This window comes from Palaemon carinicauda, chromosome 8 (assembly GCF_036898095.1).
Source record: "Palaemon carinicauda isolate YSFRI2023 chromosome 8, ASM3689809v2, whole genome shotgun sequence".
In the NCBI taxonomy this organism is placed as follows: domain Eukaryota; kingdom Metazoa; phylum Arthropoda; class Malacostraca; order Decapoda; family Palaemonidae; genus Palaemon; species Palaemon carinicauda.
In genome coordinates, this window is record NC_090732.1 from 20,191,150 (window position 1) to 20,211,569 (window position 20,420).

At 35.0% G+C, this 20,420-nt stretch overlaps 1 protein-coding gene across 1 annotated transcript; it reads right to left on the minus strand.

Annotated features, from left to right (window-relative positions):
* Positions 1-536: 536 nt before the first annotated feature.
* On the minus strand, positions 537-9,005 carry LOC137645679 (arrestin homolog). The gene is made up of 3 exons (XM_068378526.1): positions 8,846-9,005; positions 3,119-3,474; positions 537-2,352 (listed from the first exon to the last, which is right to left on the minus strand). The coding sequence occupies exons 1-3, from the start codon at positions 8,886-8,888 to the stop codon at positions 1,612-1,614; spliced, it is 1,140 nt and encodes a 379-aa protein (XP_068234627.1). The 5' UTR covers positions 8,889-9,005; the 3' UTR covers positions 537-1,611.
* Positions 9,006-20,420: the final 11,415 nt, after the last annotated feature.

A 20,420-nucleotide genomic window follows, 5' to 3' on the forward strand; every position in this document is an offset into this window, starting at 1 on the left:
ACCGAAATTAGCAAATAATTCTTCTTCACTTGAGCGGTCAACTATTGCACTGAAATTGTTCAGTGGCTACTTTCCTCCTCTTGGTAAGAGTAGAAGAGACTCTTTAGCCATGGTAAGCAGCTCTTCTAGGAGGACACTCCAAAATCAAACCATTGTTCTCAAGTCTTACCATAGCCTCTGTACCATGGTCTTCCACTGTCTTGGGGTGGAGTTCACTTGCTTGAAGATACACTCAGGCACACTATTCTATCTTATTTCTCTTCTTCCTTTTTTTAAGGTTTCCATAGTTTATGTATTTAAGATCTAATTTAATGTTGTTACTGTTCTTAAAATATTTGATTTCAAATGTTCATTACTTCTCTTGTAGTTTATTTCCTTGTTTCCTTTCCTTACAGGGCTATTTTTCCCTGTTGGAGCTCTTGGGATTATTGCATCCTGCTTTTCCAACTAGGGTTGCAGCTTAGCCTTTAATAATAATAATAATAATAATAATAATAATAATAATAATAATAATAATACAGTATCTCAAGAAAACACTATTTGATAACGTTTTCATTTCATTTATTAATTTCAGAAACCTTTTTTCACCAAATATTTGCATATATCACAATTTTGATATACTGTATTTTACTACAGTAATACAGAATACCCGAGATTGAACGAGTAGGATGATAATAAAATATGTTGAAATTATGAAAATTCGTAAGCTCATGCTTGAAATACAATCATTATGCCTTCTAATATATTACTAAATTATATACAGTATCTCTCTTTGTCAATTACTTGCAATATAAACATATATTATAAAAACCTTCACGATATCAACAAAGGCAAATTAATAAGTAAAAATAGTTCAACGATTGGGTTAATCACCGTTGTATATCATTTTCAAATTTTATATTAGCTAGTGTCCATTTTCTCATAATATGATACACACGTTGTCTAGTGTTTGTCCATTGCAAAAAAAAAGAAAAAATAATTTATAATGAGCTTAAATAATGCTCCAAATATTTGAAGTTAATTTTCACAAACTTTACTAGTCATCGACCTACTCTACTGATTGTCCACGACGAAAGCTGCTAAATTCTGTGACTTCTAATGCCTCCTCGGGTCTTACATCTTGGCCTTCTAGGTCGGGATGCATCAACATGAAAGGCTCTTCAGATGATAGAACGAAACATTGATACCAAGAAAATCGTCTGCTTCTTTTCGGGTTGGTATGATTGTGGATGAGGCCAAATTGGCATCCTGGTCCTTCACTCTTCCGTCTGAGGCTACCCCAAAGAGTCTCATGTTTGGTGCTAATGGCTTGAGTTCTACATGTCTCTCCATCTGCGAGTCTGGGATTATGGGACACCCTTCACGAGATTCAATGGATGCAACAATTCTGCTGAAATGGTTGTTTGTTAGTGTGACTCCACGTGCTGAATAGTTCAACGATTGTGTCAATCAGCGTTGTAAGTCATTTTCAGATTTTATATCAGCTAGTATCTCTTTTTCTCCTGATATGATACACAAGTTGTCTAGTGTTTGTCCATTGCAAAAAAATAAAATAGTTTATAATAATAACCTTAAAATGCTTCAAATATTTGAAGTTAATTTTCACAAACTTTACTCGTCATTGAACTCTTCTACTGATTGTCCACGACGAAAGCTGCTAAATTCTGTGACCTCTAATGCCTCCTCGGGTTTTACATCTTGGCCTTCCGGATCGGGATGCATCAACATGAAAGGCACTTCAGCTGATAGATTGCCGCTGATGGTGCCACAGAGAAGCTTGACCCTAATAGAGTAAGAGACATTGATACCAAGAAAATCGTCTGCTTCTTTTCCGGTTGGTATGATTGTGGACGAGGCCAAATTGGCATCCTGGTCCTTCACTCTTCCGTCTAAGGCCACTCCAAAGCGTCTCATGTTTGATGCTAATGGCCTGAGTTCTACGTGTCTCTCCAACTGTGAGTCTGGGACTATAGGACAACCTTCGCGAGATTCAATGGATGCCACAACTCTGCTGAAATTGTTGTTTGTTATGGTGACCTCCACGTGCTGAATAACTTGAGCTGCAATGCTTTTCACTGTCCTCTTTGATCTATTTTGAACCTTGATATACGCTTCAACTGGCTGTCCGTGCAGGTAAATATCTTGATTCAGCCCGACTTCTAGATTCAGATGTCCAGGGGCTAAGGTGAATGTCCTGCTTACTATAGTGTATGGGCGACAAGGATCATGTTTCGATGGGGCGAACTGGACTTTTCGGACTGGAAGAGTGACGGAGTTTCGTTTGTGGGGATTTTCTTCTTCAGATTCCGCCACGAAAAAACTTAGATCATATAAAACTCCAAGGGGTTTATCCTGTATGGCAAAAACAATCAAGATTAGTAGTTTGACATGAATATCCTACGGAATTTCTCTTACACAATCTACTATCCATCTTAGTTTTTCCTTAACACATTATAGGAACAAACATTTTAAAAATCGAATGAAATCAAATTAATTATTTTAGTAAGTGGAATTTCCTGCTTCATGTGGCACATGATGCTCCATCAGTTCTAATAAGGAGCAAGTAGTTGAAAGTTAAAACTATACTGTAAATTATCGTGCTGCTCACATAAAATGAACTGAAGATAGCCAGAAAAATCATTTTTTAATTTTGAAGAAAAAAATAATTGACCTTAAGCAACAACAACTTAACAGCAAACTGTTTCCATCTTTATACATGTCAATCATACAGATGACTGAACGTATTCTTTGTATTATGAAGAACAATTATTCCATATTAAAAGTACCTTTTTTTTTTTGTATCAAAATTTCCCGTTCTCCTTCAAGGTACATAAGATACCAAATGTCCCGAAATATCACATTTGAGATATTTTGTAGAGAGCTGATTAATAAAAGATACATTTTGCTACCAAGAGTAGTTTTAAGTGGGAAAGAATTACAAATTTAAAAGGAACTCATACTTTTACTGAAGCTGCTCACTCCTCACCAATAAGAGTAATGTTGTCAGAAATATAAATAACAAATATCTTTCAAATGGCTGCAATCTTTTTCTTAATGAAGAATTGCCAAGAAATCCTTTCCTAGAAGAGTAATAAATTAGTTCAAGAAATATTCTTACCGAATCGCCATCTCCAGGTTCTAAGGAGACCGACGTAGGAGCATTTTCCGGCAACGTCACAGAAAAGGGTCTTGCCGAAGCCCCCAATTTCTCAATTAAGTGGGTTTGAACACCAGAGAGCTGGGCATCATCAGTCTTGGGTGTAATTTCGTCGCAGACCAGCACATACTCCTTGGAGAAGCTCAGTCCCATGACTTCATCCTCCTCTCGTCCATATCGATAGGTAATGATAACTTTCGCAAATACCTTCCTGTCTTTCAAGTAATCATCATCTACCAGTACCACGCCATCGATTGGGGCTGTGTGTGTTAGGTGGTCCACGAAATCTCGACGGGATAGATATGCCGTCACCTTGCCTAGTATTGGAATAAAATATTTTGAAAATAAATCTTCATTCGGTAGAAATAAAATTCTTTTTTACGTTAACCGTTACCCATCAGCAGAAGGCTCTGGAAAAAAGAACATCATTCATATTCTAAATGCTAAAGGGAAGATAAAGTCTGAGTGAAATACATCCGCAACAGGTATCCGTTAATTCACGTTTACAGATGGCTGATGAGCAGTAAGTTCAACATTCCACACAAAGCACCATTCACCACTATTCTATACACACCTCATGGATAATTAGGAGTATTCTTTCAGTTCACTAATCCAGCTGTTTCAATGACTTTTCCTCTTGCAAAATTCTCAAAAATTATAGTTTTGTCACCAACATATTCCCCATTCCTCACACATGCCCAAACCTTCTGAAAACTCTCTGACCCTTTATCCCCATTTCTAAAGAATACAGCTCTATCCTATCACCTGCAGTACCTTTAACAACTTTTACATATCACTGTGCCTCTTACCATTTCAATTCTTCGAAGTCACATGCACTATGCATATAGTTCCTCTCTCCTGCCTTAATTATGTTTCTATAATATGTACTCAACCTCCATAAATGTTTACAAAAGAGAGTTGGCTCAACAAATCATTCAAACATTCCAAACTTGGTTCTAACAGGCGATCCAAACCTTTCTCTAATGTTTTACAAAACGAACGCAAACCTTCTCTATTTAAACTCTTCTATGATTCACCTTTCCTATTTCTACAAAATCCGTTATCATAATTCCCTATGTACATCAACCCCTTCCATTTTTTCACCTATCGTATCAACATTCAAAATCAAATAACTAGAAGTAAGTATGCAAGAGATCTCCATTACGCCCATCAATTCCTATATATAACACAAGTTAAGTTTTTCATACTTTTCCTACAGTACATCCAGACTAATACCAAACATTTGAAGCTATTGCGTTTATCAGAGCACAAAGTAAAGTACTACGAAAGAACTTGCGACTGTGCGCTTACAATGGGCAAATCTTATAGTCACCTAAATCAAATGATAAATCAAAAGCCTGCAGTTAACATAAAGGAACGAACTCCTGAGGAGGATACGTTCATCAAAAAAAGTCGTGTTGTAGTGATGAGACCATCTGGGAATCTCAGGAAAGTCCCCATATGACTATGATATTTCACCAAGATTGCCTTAAGGTGAAAGTGTGGCGTAAGATTATGAGCAATAGAACTATTTGCCCATTTTTTCAATGATACATCGATTCCAGCAGATGTACCAACCATCATATTGTAGCTAGATGGTGCCCCACCATATTGGGGACTAGAAAATTATGAGTTCCTAATGTAAACATTTCCTGATCATTGGATTTGAGGGGATTATCTTCCAATTCTACTGAGTTATGTTAAATATATTGTGAAAGGCACAATAATAATGGTAATAACTGATCTCAAGCAAAAGATCACTGATGAGGCTAAAAAAAAAAAAAAAAAAGGTACGAATTTCAGTATCGTCTTGATGGTTCCTATAAAGAGGTATATTAGAAAAAGAAAAACAAACATCAATGTCTAATTTCCACATATATGTCTGTTCATTTGCTTATGTAGTGTAGTATATTACTAAAACTGTAAAGACTGTGTACACCCTGTGTATATATACTGTATATGGATATATATATATATATATATATATATATATATATATATATATATATATATAGGTATGTATATATAATACATATACTTATATATATATATATATATATATATATATATATATATATATATATATATATATATTAGTATGCGTATACATATATATGGTAAACAAAATGAGATTATGAAAGTAAATGCCACATTCTCTAAAAAGAACGGTATTTAATCAGATGGTCCTACCAGTATTATCTAAGGCAATAGATACTTGGAGCCTTACAAAAGCCTTAGAACATAAGCTAGTTACAACTAAAAGAGCTATGAAAAGAATAATGATAGGAATAAAACTAAGAGATAGAAAAGCCTGGATATGAGCAAACTAAAGTAGAGGATATTACAACATGCAAGAAAAAGATGTGAACATGGTAGGACATAATAATGATAATTACACACGATAGCTGAACATTAAGAATAGTAGAATGGACCTCTAGAGATTGCAAAAGAAGTAGGGGAACGAAGAGTAGATGATGGATTGACGAACTAAGAAAATTTGCGGGTATTAACTGGCATATAAAGACCATCAACATGTCTGAGGCCTTTGTTCTAGAGTGGACTAGTAACGGCTGATGACGACGAGGATATATATATCTATATATCTATATATATATATATATATATATATATATATATATATATATATATATATATATATATATATCTTCACCGTAGTCATTATCAGCCGTTACTAGTCCCTGTAGAATATATATATATATATATATATATATATATATATATATATATATATATATATATATATATATATAATATATATACATAGATAGATAGATAAATAGATAGATAGATACATATCTTCACCGTAGTCATTATCAGCCGTTACTAGTCCACTGTAGAATATATATATAAATATATATATATATATATATATATATATATATATATATATATATATACACTGTAGAATATATATATAAATATATATATATATATATATATATATATATATATATATATATATATATATCTTCACCGTAGTCATTATCAGCCGTTACTAGTCCCTGTAGAATATATATATATATATATATATATATATATATATATATATATATATATATATATATATATATATATATATATATAATATATATACATAGATAGATAGATAAATAGATAGATAGATACATATCTTCACCGTAGTCATTATCAGCCGTTACTAGTCCACTGTAGAATATATATATAAATATATATATATATATATATATATATATATATATATATATATATATATATGTGTGTGTGTGTGTGTGTATAATATATATAATATATGTATGTATGTATGCATATATATGTATATATATATATATATATATTATATATATATATATATACATATACATATATACATATACATATACATATATACATATATATATATATATACTGTGTATATATATATATATATATATATATATATAATATATATATATATATATACATATATATGCATACATACATACATATATTATATATATTATACACACACACACACACACACACATATATATATATATATATATATATATATATATATATATATGGGCGTTTGTGTCTGGTTTGGACAGATATGGGCTGATTGTGCCCACTTTTACTGTTACGACTGTGGAAATAGCCTATTCAAATTTCTACCTACAATTATATTTTGTACTCTATATCTCAGTAATTTTGCTTCCACTCTCCTCTAGCAAGAAACTCAACTTCCTAAGTTTACACGTGTGCCTGTGCGGATGTACATATGAGTAACCGGATTTGTTTATATATGCTTCAGTCTTAGCAACATGATTGATGATCTATAATGAAAAATAATGAAAACAACGTTTCAGAACCATTTCCTTAACCTCAGTACCATGAGATAAAAAAAATATACTTTTCAGAACGCCATTTCAATCACTCAAAATTTTACTGTTTTTACAATATCCATGAAGAACGCAATGTTTTCCCCAATCGATCATAATCGTCCCCCCACCCTCCACCCCCCACCCCAATTAAAAAAGAAAAACACCCTTCCTATCAAGCCACAATTTCTTACTTCAAAAAATTTCCTGTCTTCGTTTCTTTGATCCTCGATGTTATGTATCAACATAAACTTCTTGAAGAATAAATTAAAAAAGAATATTTTATATATCTATTAAAATTTTTTTATACATAACATAAAATGTAGCGATAAACAGTACTTTCCACGCATATAAACCTATTCTCACATAAATGCCCCAGCAAAACTACAGTCTTCCTTTCATTCAAGTAAAGCAGACATTTATCTCTCTCTCTCTCTCTCTCTCTCTCTCTCTCTCTCTCTCTCTCTCTCTCTCTCTCTCTCTCTCTCTCTCTCTCTCTCTCTCAAGCATAGCACTATTGCACAGAAAATTTGTCTTTTGCTTCGAATGTTTTATTTCATTCTTTACTGCATTCACTTGCGTGCAGGTAAATAAAAGATGAAGACCACCAACGAAACCAAGCAAGAAGACTGGTAATTTTGGTAGAAACGCAAATAGTAATTTATGAAGTTTACTAAAATTACTATAATACAAAAATTCATTTAAATATCTGGAAATACTTGCATATGAAACATTGCGAATCATTAGAATAACCAGTAAACAACAACAACTACTGCATTGCCACTAATAACAGTCATATTATCAGTTGGTATACTGTAAAATATGCTATCTAAACATAGCTAATGAAGTACTAATTAAATTATTGTGGGAGATAACCCAATCTCCAATCATTATCCTTTCACTTTTACACTTCAGTGGAGCCGCAGTGACGCTTTATAATATTCGTTCAAGACATTGCTATTCACTTCGTATAAAGCTGACGATCATAATTCAAATTAGTCTCTCCAAACCAACCCAATTAACTTTGTTTTATTAAATTAATATCACGGATTATTATAAATAAACTCTGTATATCATAGTATTAAAATTAAACACACAGATGTAATAAACTCTTGAACTGCAGTTCAAAGAGACAGCAAAGCCTTCTTCGCCTAACATAACCATAAATCAACAGTAATTGTCACCTTATATTTACATAAATTACTAAGACTTCTCTTCAAAGGTATTGAATTTTCCTATCCACTTTCTACACTAATCCTGTTACGAGAACGAATAATTAACCAATAACCATTGAAGCAGGAAAGAGGAGCTTACTCTACTGATTCGTAAGCAATGATGTTAGAAACATGGAATTGAGGGGATGAGGAGGCTATATTTATCTACAGAACATCTACTCTCAGCACCATCAATATTTCACAATGATTTTCATAGCCATAAATATCATAAAGGAGATATAACAATACTATTAAAAACAATAAGTTAATAACATTGACAAGAATATTGATAACATTACTACTAAAGTAAAATAATCAACAATGTCTCAACAATACCAAGAAACGTAAAATGTATTATATATATATATATATATATATATATATATATATATATATATATATATATATATATATATATATATATATATATATATATATATACAGTATGTATATATACACACATATATATATACATATATATACATTATATATATATATATATATATATATATAGTATGTATATATAAATTTATATAAATATATGCATGAACATAAATATATACACTATGCATACAGTATATAAATAAATGACGCAGGGAAAAACGATAAAAACTAACCATTAGGCGAAGTCTTTTTAAACACTTTAACAACGTTAGCCATTGGATTGGTTCACAGGTGTAAATATTCGCTAAATATTTCTCCAACAGTCTTTGCAGCAACTGCGATAAGGTGCAAAACGTAGCCGTGTCTTGGGAGTTCTGAGTCGTTGGAGAAGCCTGCACTGTGGCGCTTTTGTCATCCTATTAGCTGAAGCCTTGAGTGTGCTTTTGTCTCATGGTAAAAGACAACACAAAGATGGTGCACAGAGCTCAAAAATATCTAAGTGGGCATATCTTATACATATATGGAAAAATATGATGTTAAAGATTTCCAAAATACCGCACGATCTCACATTCAAATATGGAGATTATATCATTACTCCAGATTGTAATATAGAATAGCTATTTCTAGGTAGTAAAAACACGAGCCACATGTCCTTTACTTCTAGAAACACCACTTCCCTGTATTGATCGATCCATTAAGGGTCAGAAGAGTTGAGGGGTCACATTTTTTTCTTTTTAATTTGTGTACATTTTTTTTAAGATGATCTTGAACAAACTACAAGAAACCAATTGCTTCTGATCTTTTCAGAGTTTTACGTATTCTTACATTTTCAACAGGTAATATCTTTTTCATACTAGATCAGGTCATCATCTTCAGCCCCTATTCAAGATTTAAAGGCCACTCATGAATAGCAGAGGCAAGGGACAGTGACATTGCCCCTATCAAGCAGAACAATGCCCTAGAGACTGACCATATATACATATGATCAGCGCGCAAGGGCCCTCTCCATCCAACCTAGGATCAAGGAGGGAAAGGCAATGGCTGTTGATGACTCAAAAGATAGACCTATAAGCTCCCCCAAATCCCCCATCCTTAGCTCACAAGAATTGTGAGGTTGCAGCGAGCAAAGGAACTAATGAGTTTGAGTGGGACTCAAACCCCAGTCTGGCGATCACCAGGTTGGGATGTTACCACATAGGTCGCTACAACCACAACATTAGCATGAATATACCGCTCTTATAATTAGCTAAGTAGTCAACATTAGATTATTCTTCCATTGCGTCTAAATGTAGCTAATAGTGTAAAATGTCGTATTATGAGACTAAACTAATGTAATGTAGTCAGTAGGTGGGCCCCGTTAACCCTCTGGAGCTAATTAACTAACAACAACTACTTTTTAGAATCCTAGTAGTGTCCAGTAAATAAAAATAAATGTTTGGGATTTTTTATGTGTGATCGGCGAAGATCAATTGAACCCATGTTTTCACATAATTTTGTCTTGGGAATTTGATTAAGAGTATTACTTTTGTGATAGATTAACATAATTTTTAAACTGAAGTTGGTAGTAATAATAGTATAATTTATAAGGAAATTAACCAGAAAAGATTTAATTTCAGACAAATTATATACAATCGCTACTTTTCTATAAATTTCTTTTTCTGCATACCTTACTGGCTTGTTTTTCTGTGGTGGTAATGGTCATTCAATGTAGAAACTGAGCAACAGTTAACTTTGCTAACCAAGCATGTGCCTTGCTGACTTCATTGTTTTTTTTTCATTTTCAGCTCCATAAATAGTAGCTGTCTTACATAGCTGTCTTACATGGTCATGGTGGAGGTCATTTATATTATTATTATTATTAATATTATTATTAATTGCTAAGGTACAACCCTAGTTGGAAAAGCAGGATGCTATAAGCCCAGGGGCCCCAACAGTAAAAATAGCCCAGTGACGAAAGGAAACAAGGGAAAATAAAATATTTCAAAAGCAGTAACAACATTAAAATAAATATTTCCTAAATAAACTATAAATACTTTAACGGTAATTGTTTACAACACCACGATCTCCATTTACACCAAAATAATGCAATCCTGCAGATCTCATCTTCTTGCACAATAATTAGGTGGTTATTTAAATTCTGGGAAAGCAATGATTAGTAAGATATGTTGAGGAAGGGGTTATAAAAAGAAAATAGCTCGGTTTCTTCACTAAACGACTTGGAACTGACATGTCAACATAGTCAACCAAACAGAATTCGTGATGCCAGCGTACATAAACAGAAGTTCGTGATGCCAGCGTACATTTGATATACTGTATATTCAAAATATAATTAATAAAAAATGGAGTGATTACTCAAAAGTGTCACAGTTTGTAAATGGCATATTTTATGGACACTTTTGAGTAAATTAATCCATTTTCAATTCTGTATATTTTGAATATACAGTATATCAAATGTACGCTGGCATCACGAACTTCTGTTTATGTATGCTGGCATCACGAATTCTGTTTGGTTGACTATGTTGACGTGTCAGTTCCAAGTCGTTTGGTGAGGAAACCGAGCTGTTTTCTTTTTATAACCCCTTCCCCCTTCCTCAACATATCTTGCTAATTATTGCTTTCCCAGAATTTAAATAACCACCTAATTACTGTGCATGAAGATGAAAACTGCAGGATTGCATTATTTTGGAGTAAATGGAGAGCGTGGTGTTGTAAACAATTACCACTTTAACAAAACAAAAGGAAGAGAAAATAGATAGAATTGTGTGCCCGAGTGTACCCTCAAGCAAGAGAACTCTAACCCAAGACAGTGGAAGACCATGGTACAGAGGCTATGACACTACCCAAGACTAGAGAACAATGGTTTGATTTTGGAGTGTCCTTCTCCTAGAAGAGCTGCTTACCATAGCTAAAGAGTCTCTTCTACCTTTACCAAGAGGAGAGTAGCCACTGAACAATTACAGTGCAGTAGTTAACCCTTGGGTGAAGAAGAATTGTTTGATAATCACTGTGTTGTCAGTTGTATGAGGACAGAGGAGAATATGTAAAGAATAGGCCAGACTATTTGGTGAATGTGTTGGCAAAGGGGAAGAACCGTAACCTGAGAGGATTCAATGTAGTACTATCTGGCCAGTCAAAGGACCCTATAATTTTCTAGCGGTAAGAATTACATATATGGCTAAGGGGGAAAAAATGCAAAAATATTGACACCACTTACAAATTAGAAGCTTTCAATACTCCTTTGCATACAACTAATATTGATCATGATCCTTTGACATCTTTAGGAAATATCAGAGGTGATTCCAGTGAACAAGTAAAATTTTTAAAGAGTATCCAGGACAAGAAATTTGCCCAAACTCTTGAGCCACTTTACCAAATGGAAACTGTATGTAGTCAGATACCTGAAACCATTAATGAAATAAATCATAAGAGCATAGGTTACCACAGACAGTGTTACCAGCAGTTTACGGGAAATCTACACTGATTGAAAGGTACTTACAGGTGATAGAAATCTTGAACCCTCAACCTCCCAAATGCACCCTTCTCCCTGTAAACAGAAGCCAGCAGCCGTAAAGAGCTCACCAATTTTCCCCGATGAAAGCATGTTTTGTGAGAAAGTGGAAATAAAATAGAAAGGCAATCCAAATTTACTATCCAACATGCCTGGGATGAGGTTGAACTAAGGGTAAAGGAGATGTTGAATAGTAAAATGTATCGCAAAGTAAGTGAAGGACACAGAACTATTTGCCATTGACACTCAGTTCCATCCGTACTGTCGGATGAAGTTCAAAACATATTATCATAACCATCACCGTACTGTGCAAAGGGTACACAACCGTGAGGACACCAACCAATCTCGTAAGACAGCAGCCCATAATAAACCCCTCAAAGTAGTTCTCAATTTCATACATAACTATAACATTATGAAAAAAAAAATCGTTCAACTGTCATCTTTGTAACTGATATATATCAATGCACTAAATGAGAGAGGCTTCCCTAACAGAGATTACAAAAGTGAAAAGCTGATGAACTGTATCCCCACCCCCCAAAAAAATACTGATATCAGCTCAAAAATCGTCTTCAAGGTCTATCCAGGTCACAGGATTGTGGTGGCCTTGTGGTAGCGTCCTTGCCTGGTGATTGCCAGACTGGGGTTTGAGTCAAGCTAAAACTCGTTACTTCTTTTGATCACTGCAATCTCACCATTCTTCTGAGCTAAAGATGGGGGTTTGGTGGGAGCCTATAGGTCTATCTGCGAATCATCATCAGCTATTGCCTGGCCCTTCTTGGTCCTAGCTTGGGTGGAGATGGGGATTGGGCGCTGATCATAATATGTGATATGGTCAGTCTCTATGGCATTGTCCTGCTTCATAAGGCAATGTCACTGCCCATTGGCTTTGCCATTGATAAGAGGCCTTTAAACCATTGAACAGGGGATGTGTCATTCTATCTAGTATACAATACCAGTATAACAGTGGCTGATATAGTTTCTACGGTTAAAAGCTGGCAAGTACAATTAAGATGACAGATGCCTCCCTTCTTCTACATGGGTTCATCAGACGTGTAATCAGGGAGACAAAAGCTTCTCCTTGGCCCCCACCTGCTGAAAACTTTAACATCAAGTTTGATATTTATCCTGATGATCTGTGAAAGTTCCTGAATGTAGTGATGGCTGATAAGCCCTAGATCACGTGTGAAAGGACTAATTACTTGGTTTTGTTTATTGGCCTGGATATCTGCCTTTCCATCAGAGGTTGAGTGGAAGTTGCTGAAGCATATCTTGCGCTGTACAACCATCAGACACCTGTGTCAGCAGACAACTAACAAAACATTCTCTATAGAATTGGTCACAAGAAGTCCAATGACTTTGATCTTGAATTTTAGACTACCCAGGCCAAGGCCTTAATGAAGTCTCAAGCCTACTGACTCCACAAATTGTGACAGGCAAAGGAACCTTCATTTTTTCATGGCGATTTGGACAATCTAAATAAGATAATTACTAATGTTTATGGATCCAATGTTGTCTGTCAACTCAGCTGGTGGAATCATGATCCAAGAAACCAAGCCTGGCTGTGATGTAATTCAGCATGAGAAATCATTGCCTAAATGATTGCACTAAGGAGAGGAGTTTGAAGGTAGAAATGCAAAAATCCCTCCCTCCTCTTCATATATACAATCAGAAGGGTCTGAAATTCTCAGCTGAAGCCTCCTTTACTCCACCACCTGAAACAGATAAGCAGTAGACAGCTGCAATGAAGGATACTATAAACATGGCTACTTGTAAGGAATGTTGGAAGTCTTGGTCAACACCCGGTCCTAGATCTTGGAGGATTTATTTCTGCCACTGGGCTCCCGCGAAGAGTAGTATAGTTCATTACACTCCAATCAATGAACTTACCACGGCATTCAACAATGTTACTGAACTGCTGAGATGATCTGCAGAGACCAATGCTGAAGTTGGTTAGAAATATGAGATCTCAACACATCTTGGCTTGTGTATGAAAGCACTGCCATTGATATGGATAGCGGGCTCAGCAATACAAAGACCATATTATGCTTATTGGATAGTTCCATACTGGTATGAATCACATTGGTATGCTGTGTGCTCATACGATGCTCGAGTCTGGATACTCAGAAATCCTGACGGGAGCTCAATTGGTGACATGTGGCTGTCTGAAAGGTGTTCTAAATGGGAAGGCATATCCCAAAAGTTAGTTCTATCTGAAGTCTGTTTGTGTTTGTAAAGCAAAGTAAAAACTTCTCATGGAACAGTTCATAGAGAATGAGCAAGTGAAGCTTGATGATCCAGTTGCTATCTTCAGCTTGGTAAGGTCACGTGATCGAGAAAATCTTGATAATGCTCTGAAGGACCACACGACCCTCAACATCGTTGCTAAGTACTAGCAGTGTGAGGATAAAGTTTGCAAGGGGTATCTTGGTGTGGCGGGATGTTGCAACAACAAGCCCCACAACCTGAATCACTCTACCAGACAATTGTCTCTGCAACAGAAACTTTCCCCTTACGTTTTCTAAAACCAGACTCTTAGACAAAAGGACAAAAAACAAAACAAAACATAACCTTAATACTATATTTCCTACAAACTAAATATATAATCAACAAAAATAACCTTTCCACAATCAAATAAATCTTAACAAAACTTAAAACTAACCACAACCCACACATAAACACAAAACATATATATACTGTATATTAACCGTACACCATTCATATAAATCCTCAAAAAAAACTAACAAACTTAAAATTAAACCTCACACCAACACCCAAATATGTATGTTTATATGATATTCAGTATTTTAATGGCACCAACACAGCCATCCACACACTGCCGAACTGTCTTTTACGGCACAACCACAGCTTTGTGGTTAGCAATACACTGTGTGGCAATTTGCCACCACTACCTCCCTGATTGGGGTCCTGGATGCCATCTTCGTCATCATAAATATCATCATCAACAGCAATCGAAATATCATTCGGTCCAGGTCATCAACATAATCTAGATCAGAGTAGCCGTATCAAATATTATTAGCCAGGTCGTCAACAATTAATCCAGGTAAACAAAATCTCTCCAAAGGAGGAATCACGGCTTTTTAAATAAATAAACACTTCCACGCTGGTAATAATAATGAAGTAAATCCAGCGTTCACACAACTGCCTTAAGCTGCAGTCAAATCAAAAAAGCATTCGCTCCGAAACATTCACCACTGTCGTAACCTAACTAAAACATAAACAAACAAATCTCATTTATACCAACAGTCTTTCTCACCACAAACGATCGATACACTAACTACTTTCGCTCGCTAACACAATCTCTCTCTCTCTCTCTCTCTCTCTCTCTCTCTCTCTCTCTCTCTCTCTCTCTCTCTCTCTCTCTCTCTCTCTCTCTCTCTGGATTTGGCAAAAGAAAAAAAGAAAAATAAAACAAAAATTGATCCTCCACATTGGCATGATCGCAGAGTCAAGGGTCAGTGACATTGCCCAAGCAAACAAGGCAATGCCCTAGAGACTAACCAGATAAACATATGTTCAGTGCCAAAGACCCCTCTCCACACAAGCTAGGGCCAGGGAAGGCCAGGTAGTGGCTGCTGATGACTCAGCATGTAGACCTACAGGCTCCCCAAAATCCCCAAGTTTATCTCACAATGATGGTGAAGTTGCAGCCACTAAAGGAACTAACGAGTTTGAGTGGGACTCAAACCCAAGTCTGGCAATCACCAGTCGGGGCGTTACCAAATAGGCCACCTCCATTTGCCTTTTCTGGTATGCTGCATTTGTGTGTTTAAAATTTTGAAAGTCAACTTAACAAAAAATTATGCTTTTAATTATTTTTCTAATGTCTAGTTGAAACTACAAAAATCGTTGATTTTCGCCGGTAAGAAATATACAGTGATATGATTTTATTCACTTGGGACATTAAAATTCAACCTATCATAACAATGATGTTCTTAATCGTTTTCTCACGTAAAAATTGTGTGAAAAAGTGGTTTTATTTGTCTTTCTATAATGTCTGGCCCAAGAAGGCCTAAATACAATCCCCTTGGGACATTTTGTTCACTTTTGTTTACTGGACACCATTAGGATTCTGAAAAAGTAGGCGTCGTTAAATGTTCCATGGAGTGCACCTACCGACTAGTCTAATAATAAAAAGGCCGAAAAACTCGTTTGCCTTGGTAAGTTTTCTTCAGGAGAACAAGATCATCTTTTGAATACTTTCATTTAATTCACTCACATGTGCCTTAATAAGCCTACCAGTATATACTGGTGCAATAACATGTAAATGAGCCGTGATTGACTGTATGCCATCATAACATTACTTTTACATACTCAAAGACTAGTATGCTTTAAAGACACACCAAACAAACAAACACACGAATAACAGTAAAAAAAATTACATAATGGGAAAGTTAAAATATATATATATATATATATATATATATATATATATATATATATATATATATATATATATATATATCTTTCTAAAATGATAATTACCATTTTTTTTACAAAGTAAATTTTCTTGTTATTTTTGGTTTCCAAATTCATTAATTAATGATATTGCCAATACCCATTTCATCTGTCAATTGTTAGTTCATACACAGTTCGTAGTTGATAAGTTATTCTTAATCACTTAAAGTGTCGAAAAACTCTTAAGAGCTTTTGTCATAAAAATCTGCAGCATTATTATTATATTTGCAACGGAGTTCCCAACGATATACTTCGAATAAACTGCTAAAGTTCTAGCAGGCGTTCTTCCCACGTCTGTGTTACATATCCTCTCAATGACAAACTCTTCTTAACCAAAGTCGTCATGATCAACACCTATCTAACAATCGCTTTCATCCTACTAAAGATTCAATATTGCAAGTAGGGCATATTTCATATGAAGTTCATAAAGCTGTTTAATTCTCAAAGTTATTTCTTGGATCAATTTGTCCAGAGAATAAAACATTTCGATCCTCAATTCAATGTCGTATGGCATTTCAGCATTTCGTGATCCTTCGCCAAACTATTTTTTTGCAGGGATCAACGTTGACACTCAATAACTAGCCCCAGATCATTAAAGATTTCTTTGGCATTGGTATCTCCATTGCATTGCTCACGACTTTATTCCCTGTTTTCCGCTAAAAAACGTTTCTAATGCATTCAATTTTATACCACATTGTTATATTTTCAATCATTTGGTTTGGAGGTGAACCAGTACCATTAATTTCTAGGAAAACAGGTCCAATAGGCCAAGAAAGCATAAAAAAGGAAATGCTGGCAAGTTAACTAACTTATTAGAAATATAATTTTCTGTGTTTGAGGAACGAATTAAAAGAAAATTATTTTCCCTTGTTTGTAATGAAGTAACCGCCAGGTGGCGTTTCAAGTTGTTTTCGTGTTGTTAAGCAGTAAAGTTGTCATTCAGCTTTGGGTAACCGAACAGTAGACATCGATAATTTTTAAGCGCTTTATTGACTAATGGCGGAAAATTCGCCTACACACGTGGAGCAGGGTTTGACATTGGGTGATTTATTTTCTGAAATAAGGCAGCAATGAGCCGAGGTGCTAGCATTACGTGATGAATTTAACAGCACAGGAAATAAAATGGAAATATCAAGGCAGACCAGCGGCAGGAAGGGGTAAACTTTTTCGTGGCCACTACAGCTACGGCAATGCTATCTTCACACAGGAGCACCGTTCACGCAGTTCAGTGGCTCCGCCCTTGGACCCTGTTTTGCCTGTGGAGAAAGCTCACACCTCCGGAGAAAAAGCTCCCATGTTGTTCGGGCTGAGTCTTCCCCCGTACCAGGAAACCAAGTTGGGCGATAACAACCAGTTGTTAAAAGATGAGTATTTCTTTGATCTTGATAGATTTACGCATGAGTTTTATGAGTATAAACAGGGACAGAAACATATTATAGTCCGAGGTAGACTTAGAAAAAATTTGCAATTTTGGAAAGATTTAGGGGCAAACAGTTTTGTATTACATTATTCATAATGTTTATAAGCTTCCATTATTGACCAACCCTCCAACTTCTTATAATAAGAATAATAGGTCGGCCTTGTTAGAACAGGAATTTGTTAGCGAAGCTATACAAGATTTGTTAGACAGAAACTTAATTGAAAGTGCTTAGAAAAGCCTTATGTAGTTAATCCTTTGTCTGTTTCTGTGCCGAATTCAGGAAAGAAAAGGCTCATTTTGGATTTACGTGTAGTCAATAAGCACATTTGGAAGCAATCTGTAAAATATGAAGATTTAAAGGTTGTTCTAGCTTATTTAAAAAAGGGGTTTTTCATGATTAAATTTGATTTGACAAGTTCATATCACTTTATTGAAATTTATAAACCTAATACTAAGTATTTAGGTTTCTCTTGGACTGATAAGTTAGGCAATACCTTTTATTACAAGTTTCTGGTGTTACCATTTGGCCTGTCTAGTGCTTGTTCAGTTTTCACCAAAGTCACGAGGCCTCTTATAGCAAAATGGGAGAGGCGATGGGAAATTTGTCATTATGTTTCTTGATGATGGTTTCGGTTGTGCACATAATGTATCCGAGTGTGAACAGTTAGCAACTCGGATTAAATCTGATTTGTTGATGTCTGGGTTAATTCCTAATGCGAAAAAGTCTGAGTGGATACCTGTGCAAAAATTTAGAATATCTAGGTGTTTTACTGAATTCCCTAGAAGGTACGATGTTAATACCTGATCGCAGGATATGTAAAGCTTTAGACACGATTTCTGGCATATTCCATGCTATTAAAATACACTATTTATTAGATCAGTTATCTCAATAATATAATTCTTACCTTTATATTTTATATTATAGGATACGCAGGATATGAGGTCAACACTATCAATGGTGTATCCCATGGTCAGTGGACAGCTGTTGAAGCAGTTCAGTCATCAACATGGTGGGAATTAGTTGCTGTACTGCGTGTGTTGCAGTCATTGAGTAAAGTTTTGGCAAGACACAGGGTTAAATGGTTTTCCGACAATCAAGCTGTTACTTCTATTGTAAAGAAAGGATAAAAAAAAAAAATCTTCAGGACATTGCAATTGAAATATTTAGAGTTTGCACAAGAAATTCTATTTTGCTGGAATTAGAGTGGGTTCCCAGGTCAGAAAATGATAAGGCTGACTATTTGTCAAGGATTGTTGATAACGACGACTGGGGGATTTCTGTTGAATTGTTTCAGTAACTGCAAAAAAGGTTTGGTCAACTACAAATTGATTGGTTTGCATTAGAGCATAATGCTAAATTGCCTAGATTTTACTCTAGGTTTTGGAATCCGTTTTCCACTGGTATTGATGCATTCACAGAGTCATGGCATCATGAATTTGGTCTTTTTGTACCGCTTATATCTATGGTGTATAGAGTCATTCGTAAAATGGAAGTGGACAGAGCGCGAGGTGTATTAGTTTTGCCATACTGGAATTCAGCAGTATTTTGGCCATTAATTTGCCCTAATGGCAATTTCATTGTAAATGTGATTGACTGGATAGATTTGCCTACGAGTAGAACTTATTATGTGAAGTGCAAACTGGAAAGGGAATTTTCGGAAATGTTTATCTGAAGTTTAGAATGTTAGCTATGTTTATTGATTTTAAAAGGAGACAACGTCAGATTGGAGTGCTAACTAACATTTTATTGGCTTTTCTCCCTTGACAAACATTTGAGTAAACGGGGTAGTTGTACATGTTGTAACTATACATGTACTGTTTGTTTTACAGTAGATTGAGAAGCTGTATATTATATAGCTTGAGGCAGTTTTGCCTGTTGTTGTATACGAAAGCGGCATCGCTAAAGAAGGCGGCATCGCCAAGAGTTGATATTGTTGTAAATGAGTATACCTGTCGATACTCAAGAGTTATTTGATGAGTTGATATTTCATTGCTGTACATGAGTATACCTGTCGATACTCAAGAGTTATTTGATGAGTTGATATTTCATTGTTGTACATGAGTATACCTGTCGATACTCAGAGTTATTTGATGAGTTGATATTTCATTGTTGTACATGAGTATACCTGTCGATACTCAGAGTTATTTGATGAGTTGATATTTCATTGCAGTACATGAGTATACCTGTCGATACTCAGAGTTATTTGATGAGTTGATATTTCATTGCTGTGCATGAGTATACCTGTCGATACTCAGAGTTATTTGATGAGTTGATATTTCATTGCTGTGCATGAGTATACCTGTCGATACTCAAGAGTTATTTGATGAGTTGATATTTCATTGTTGTACATGAGTATACCTGTCGATACTCAGAGTTATTTGATGAGTTGATATTTCATTGTTG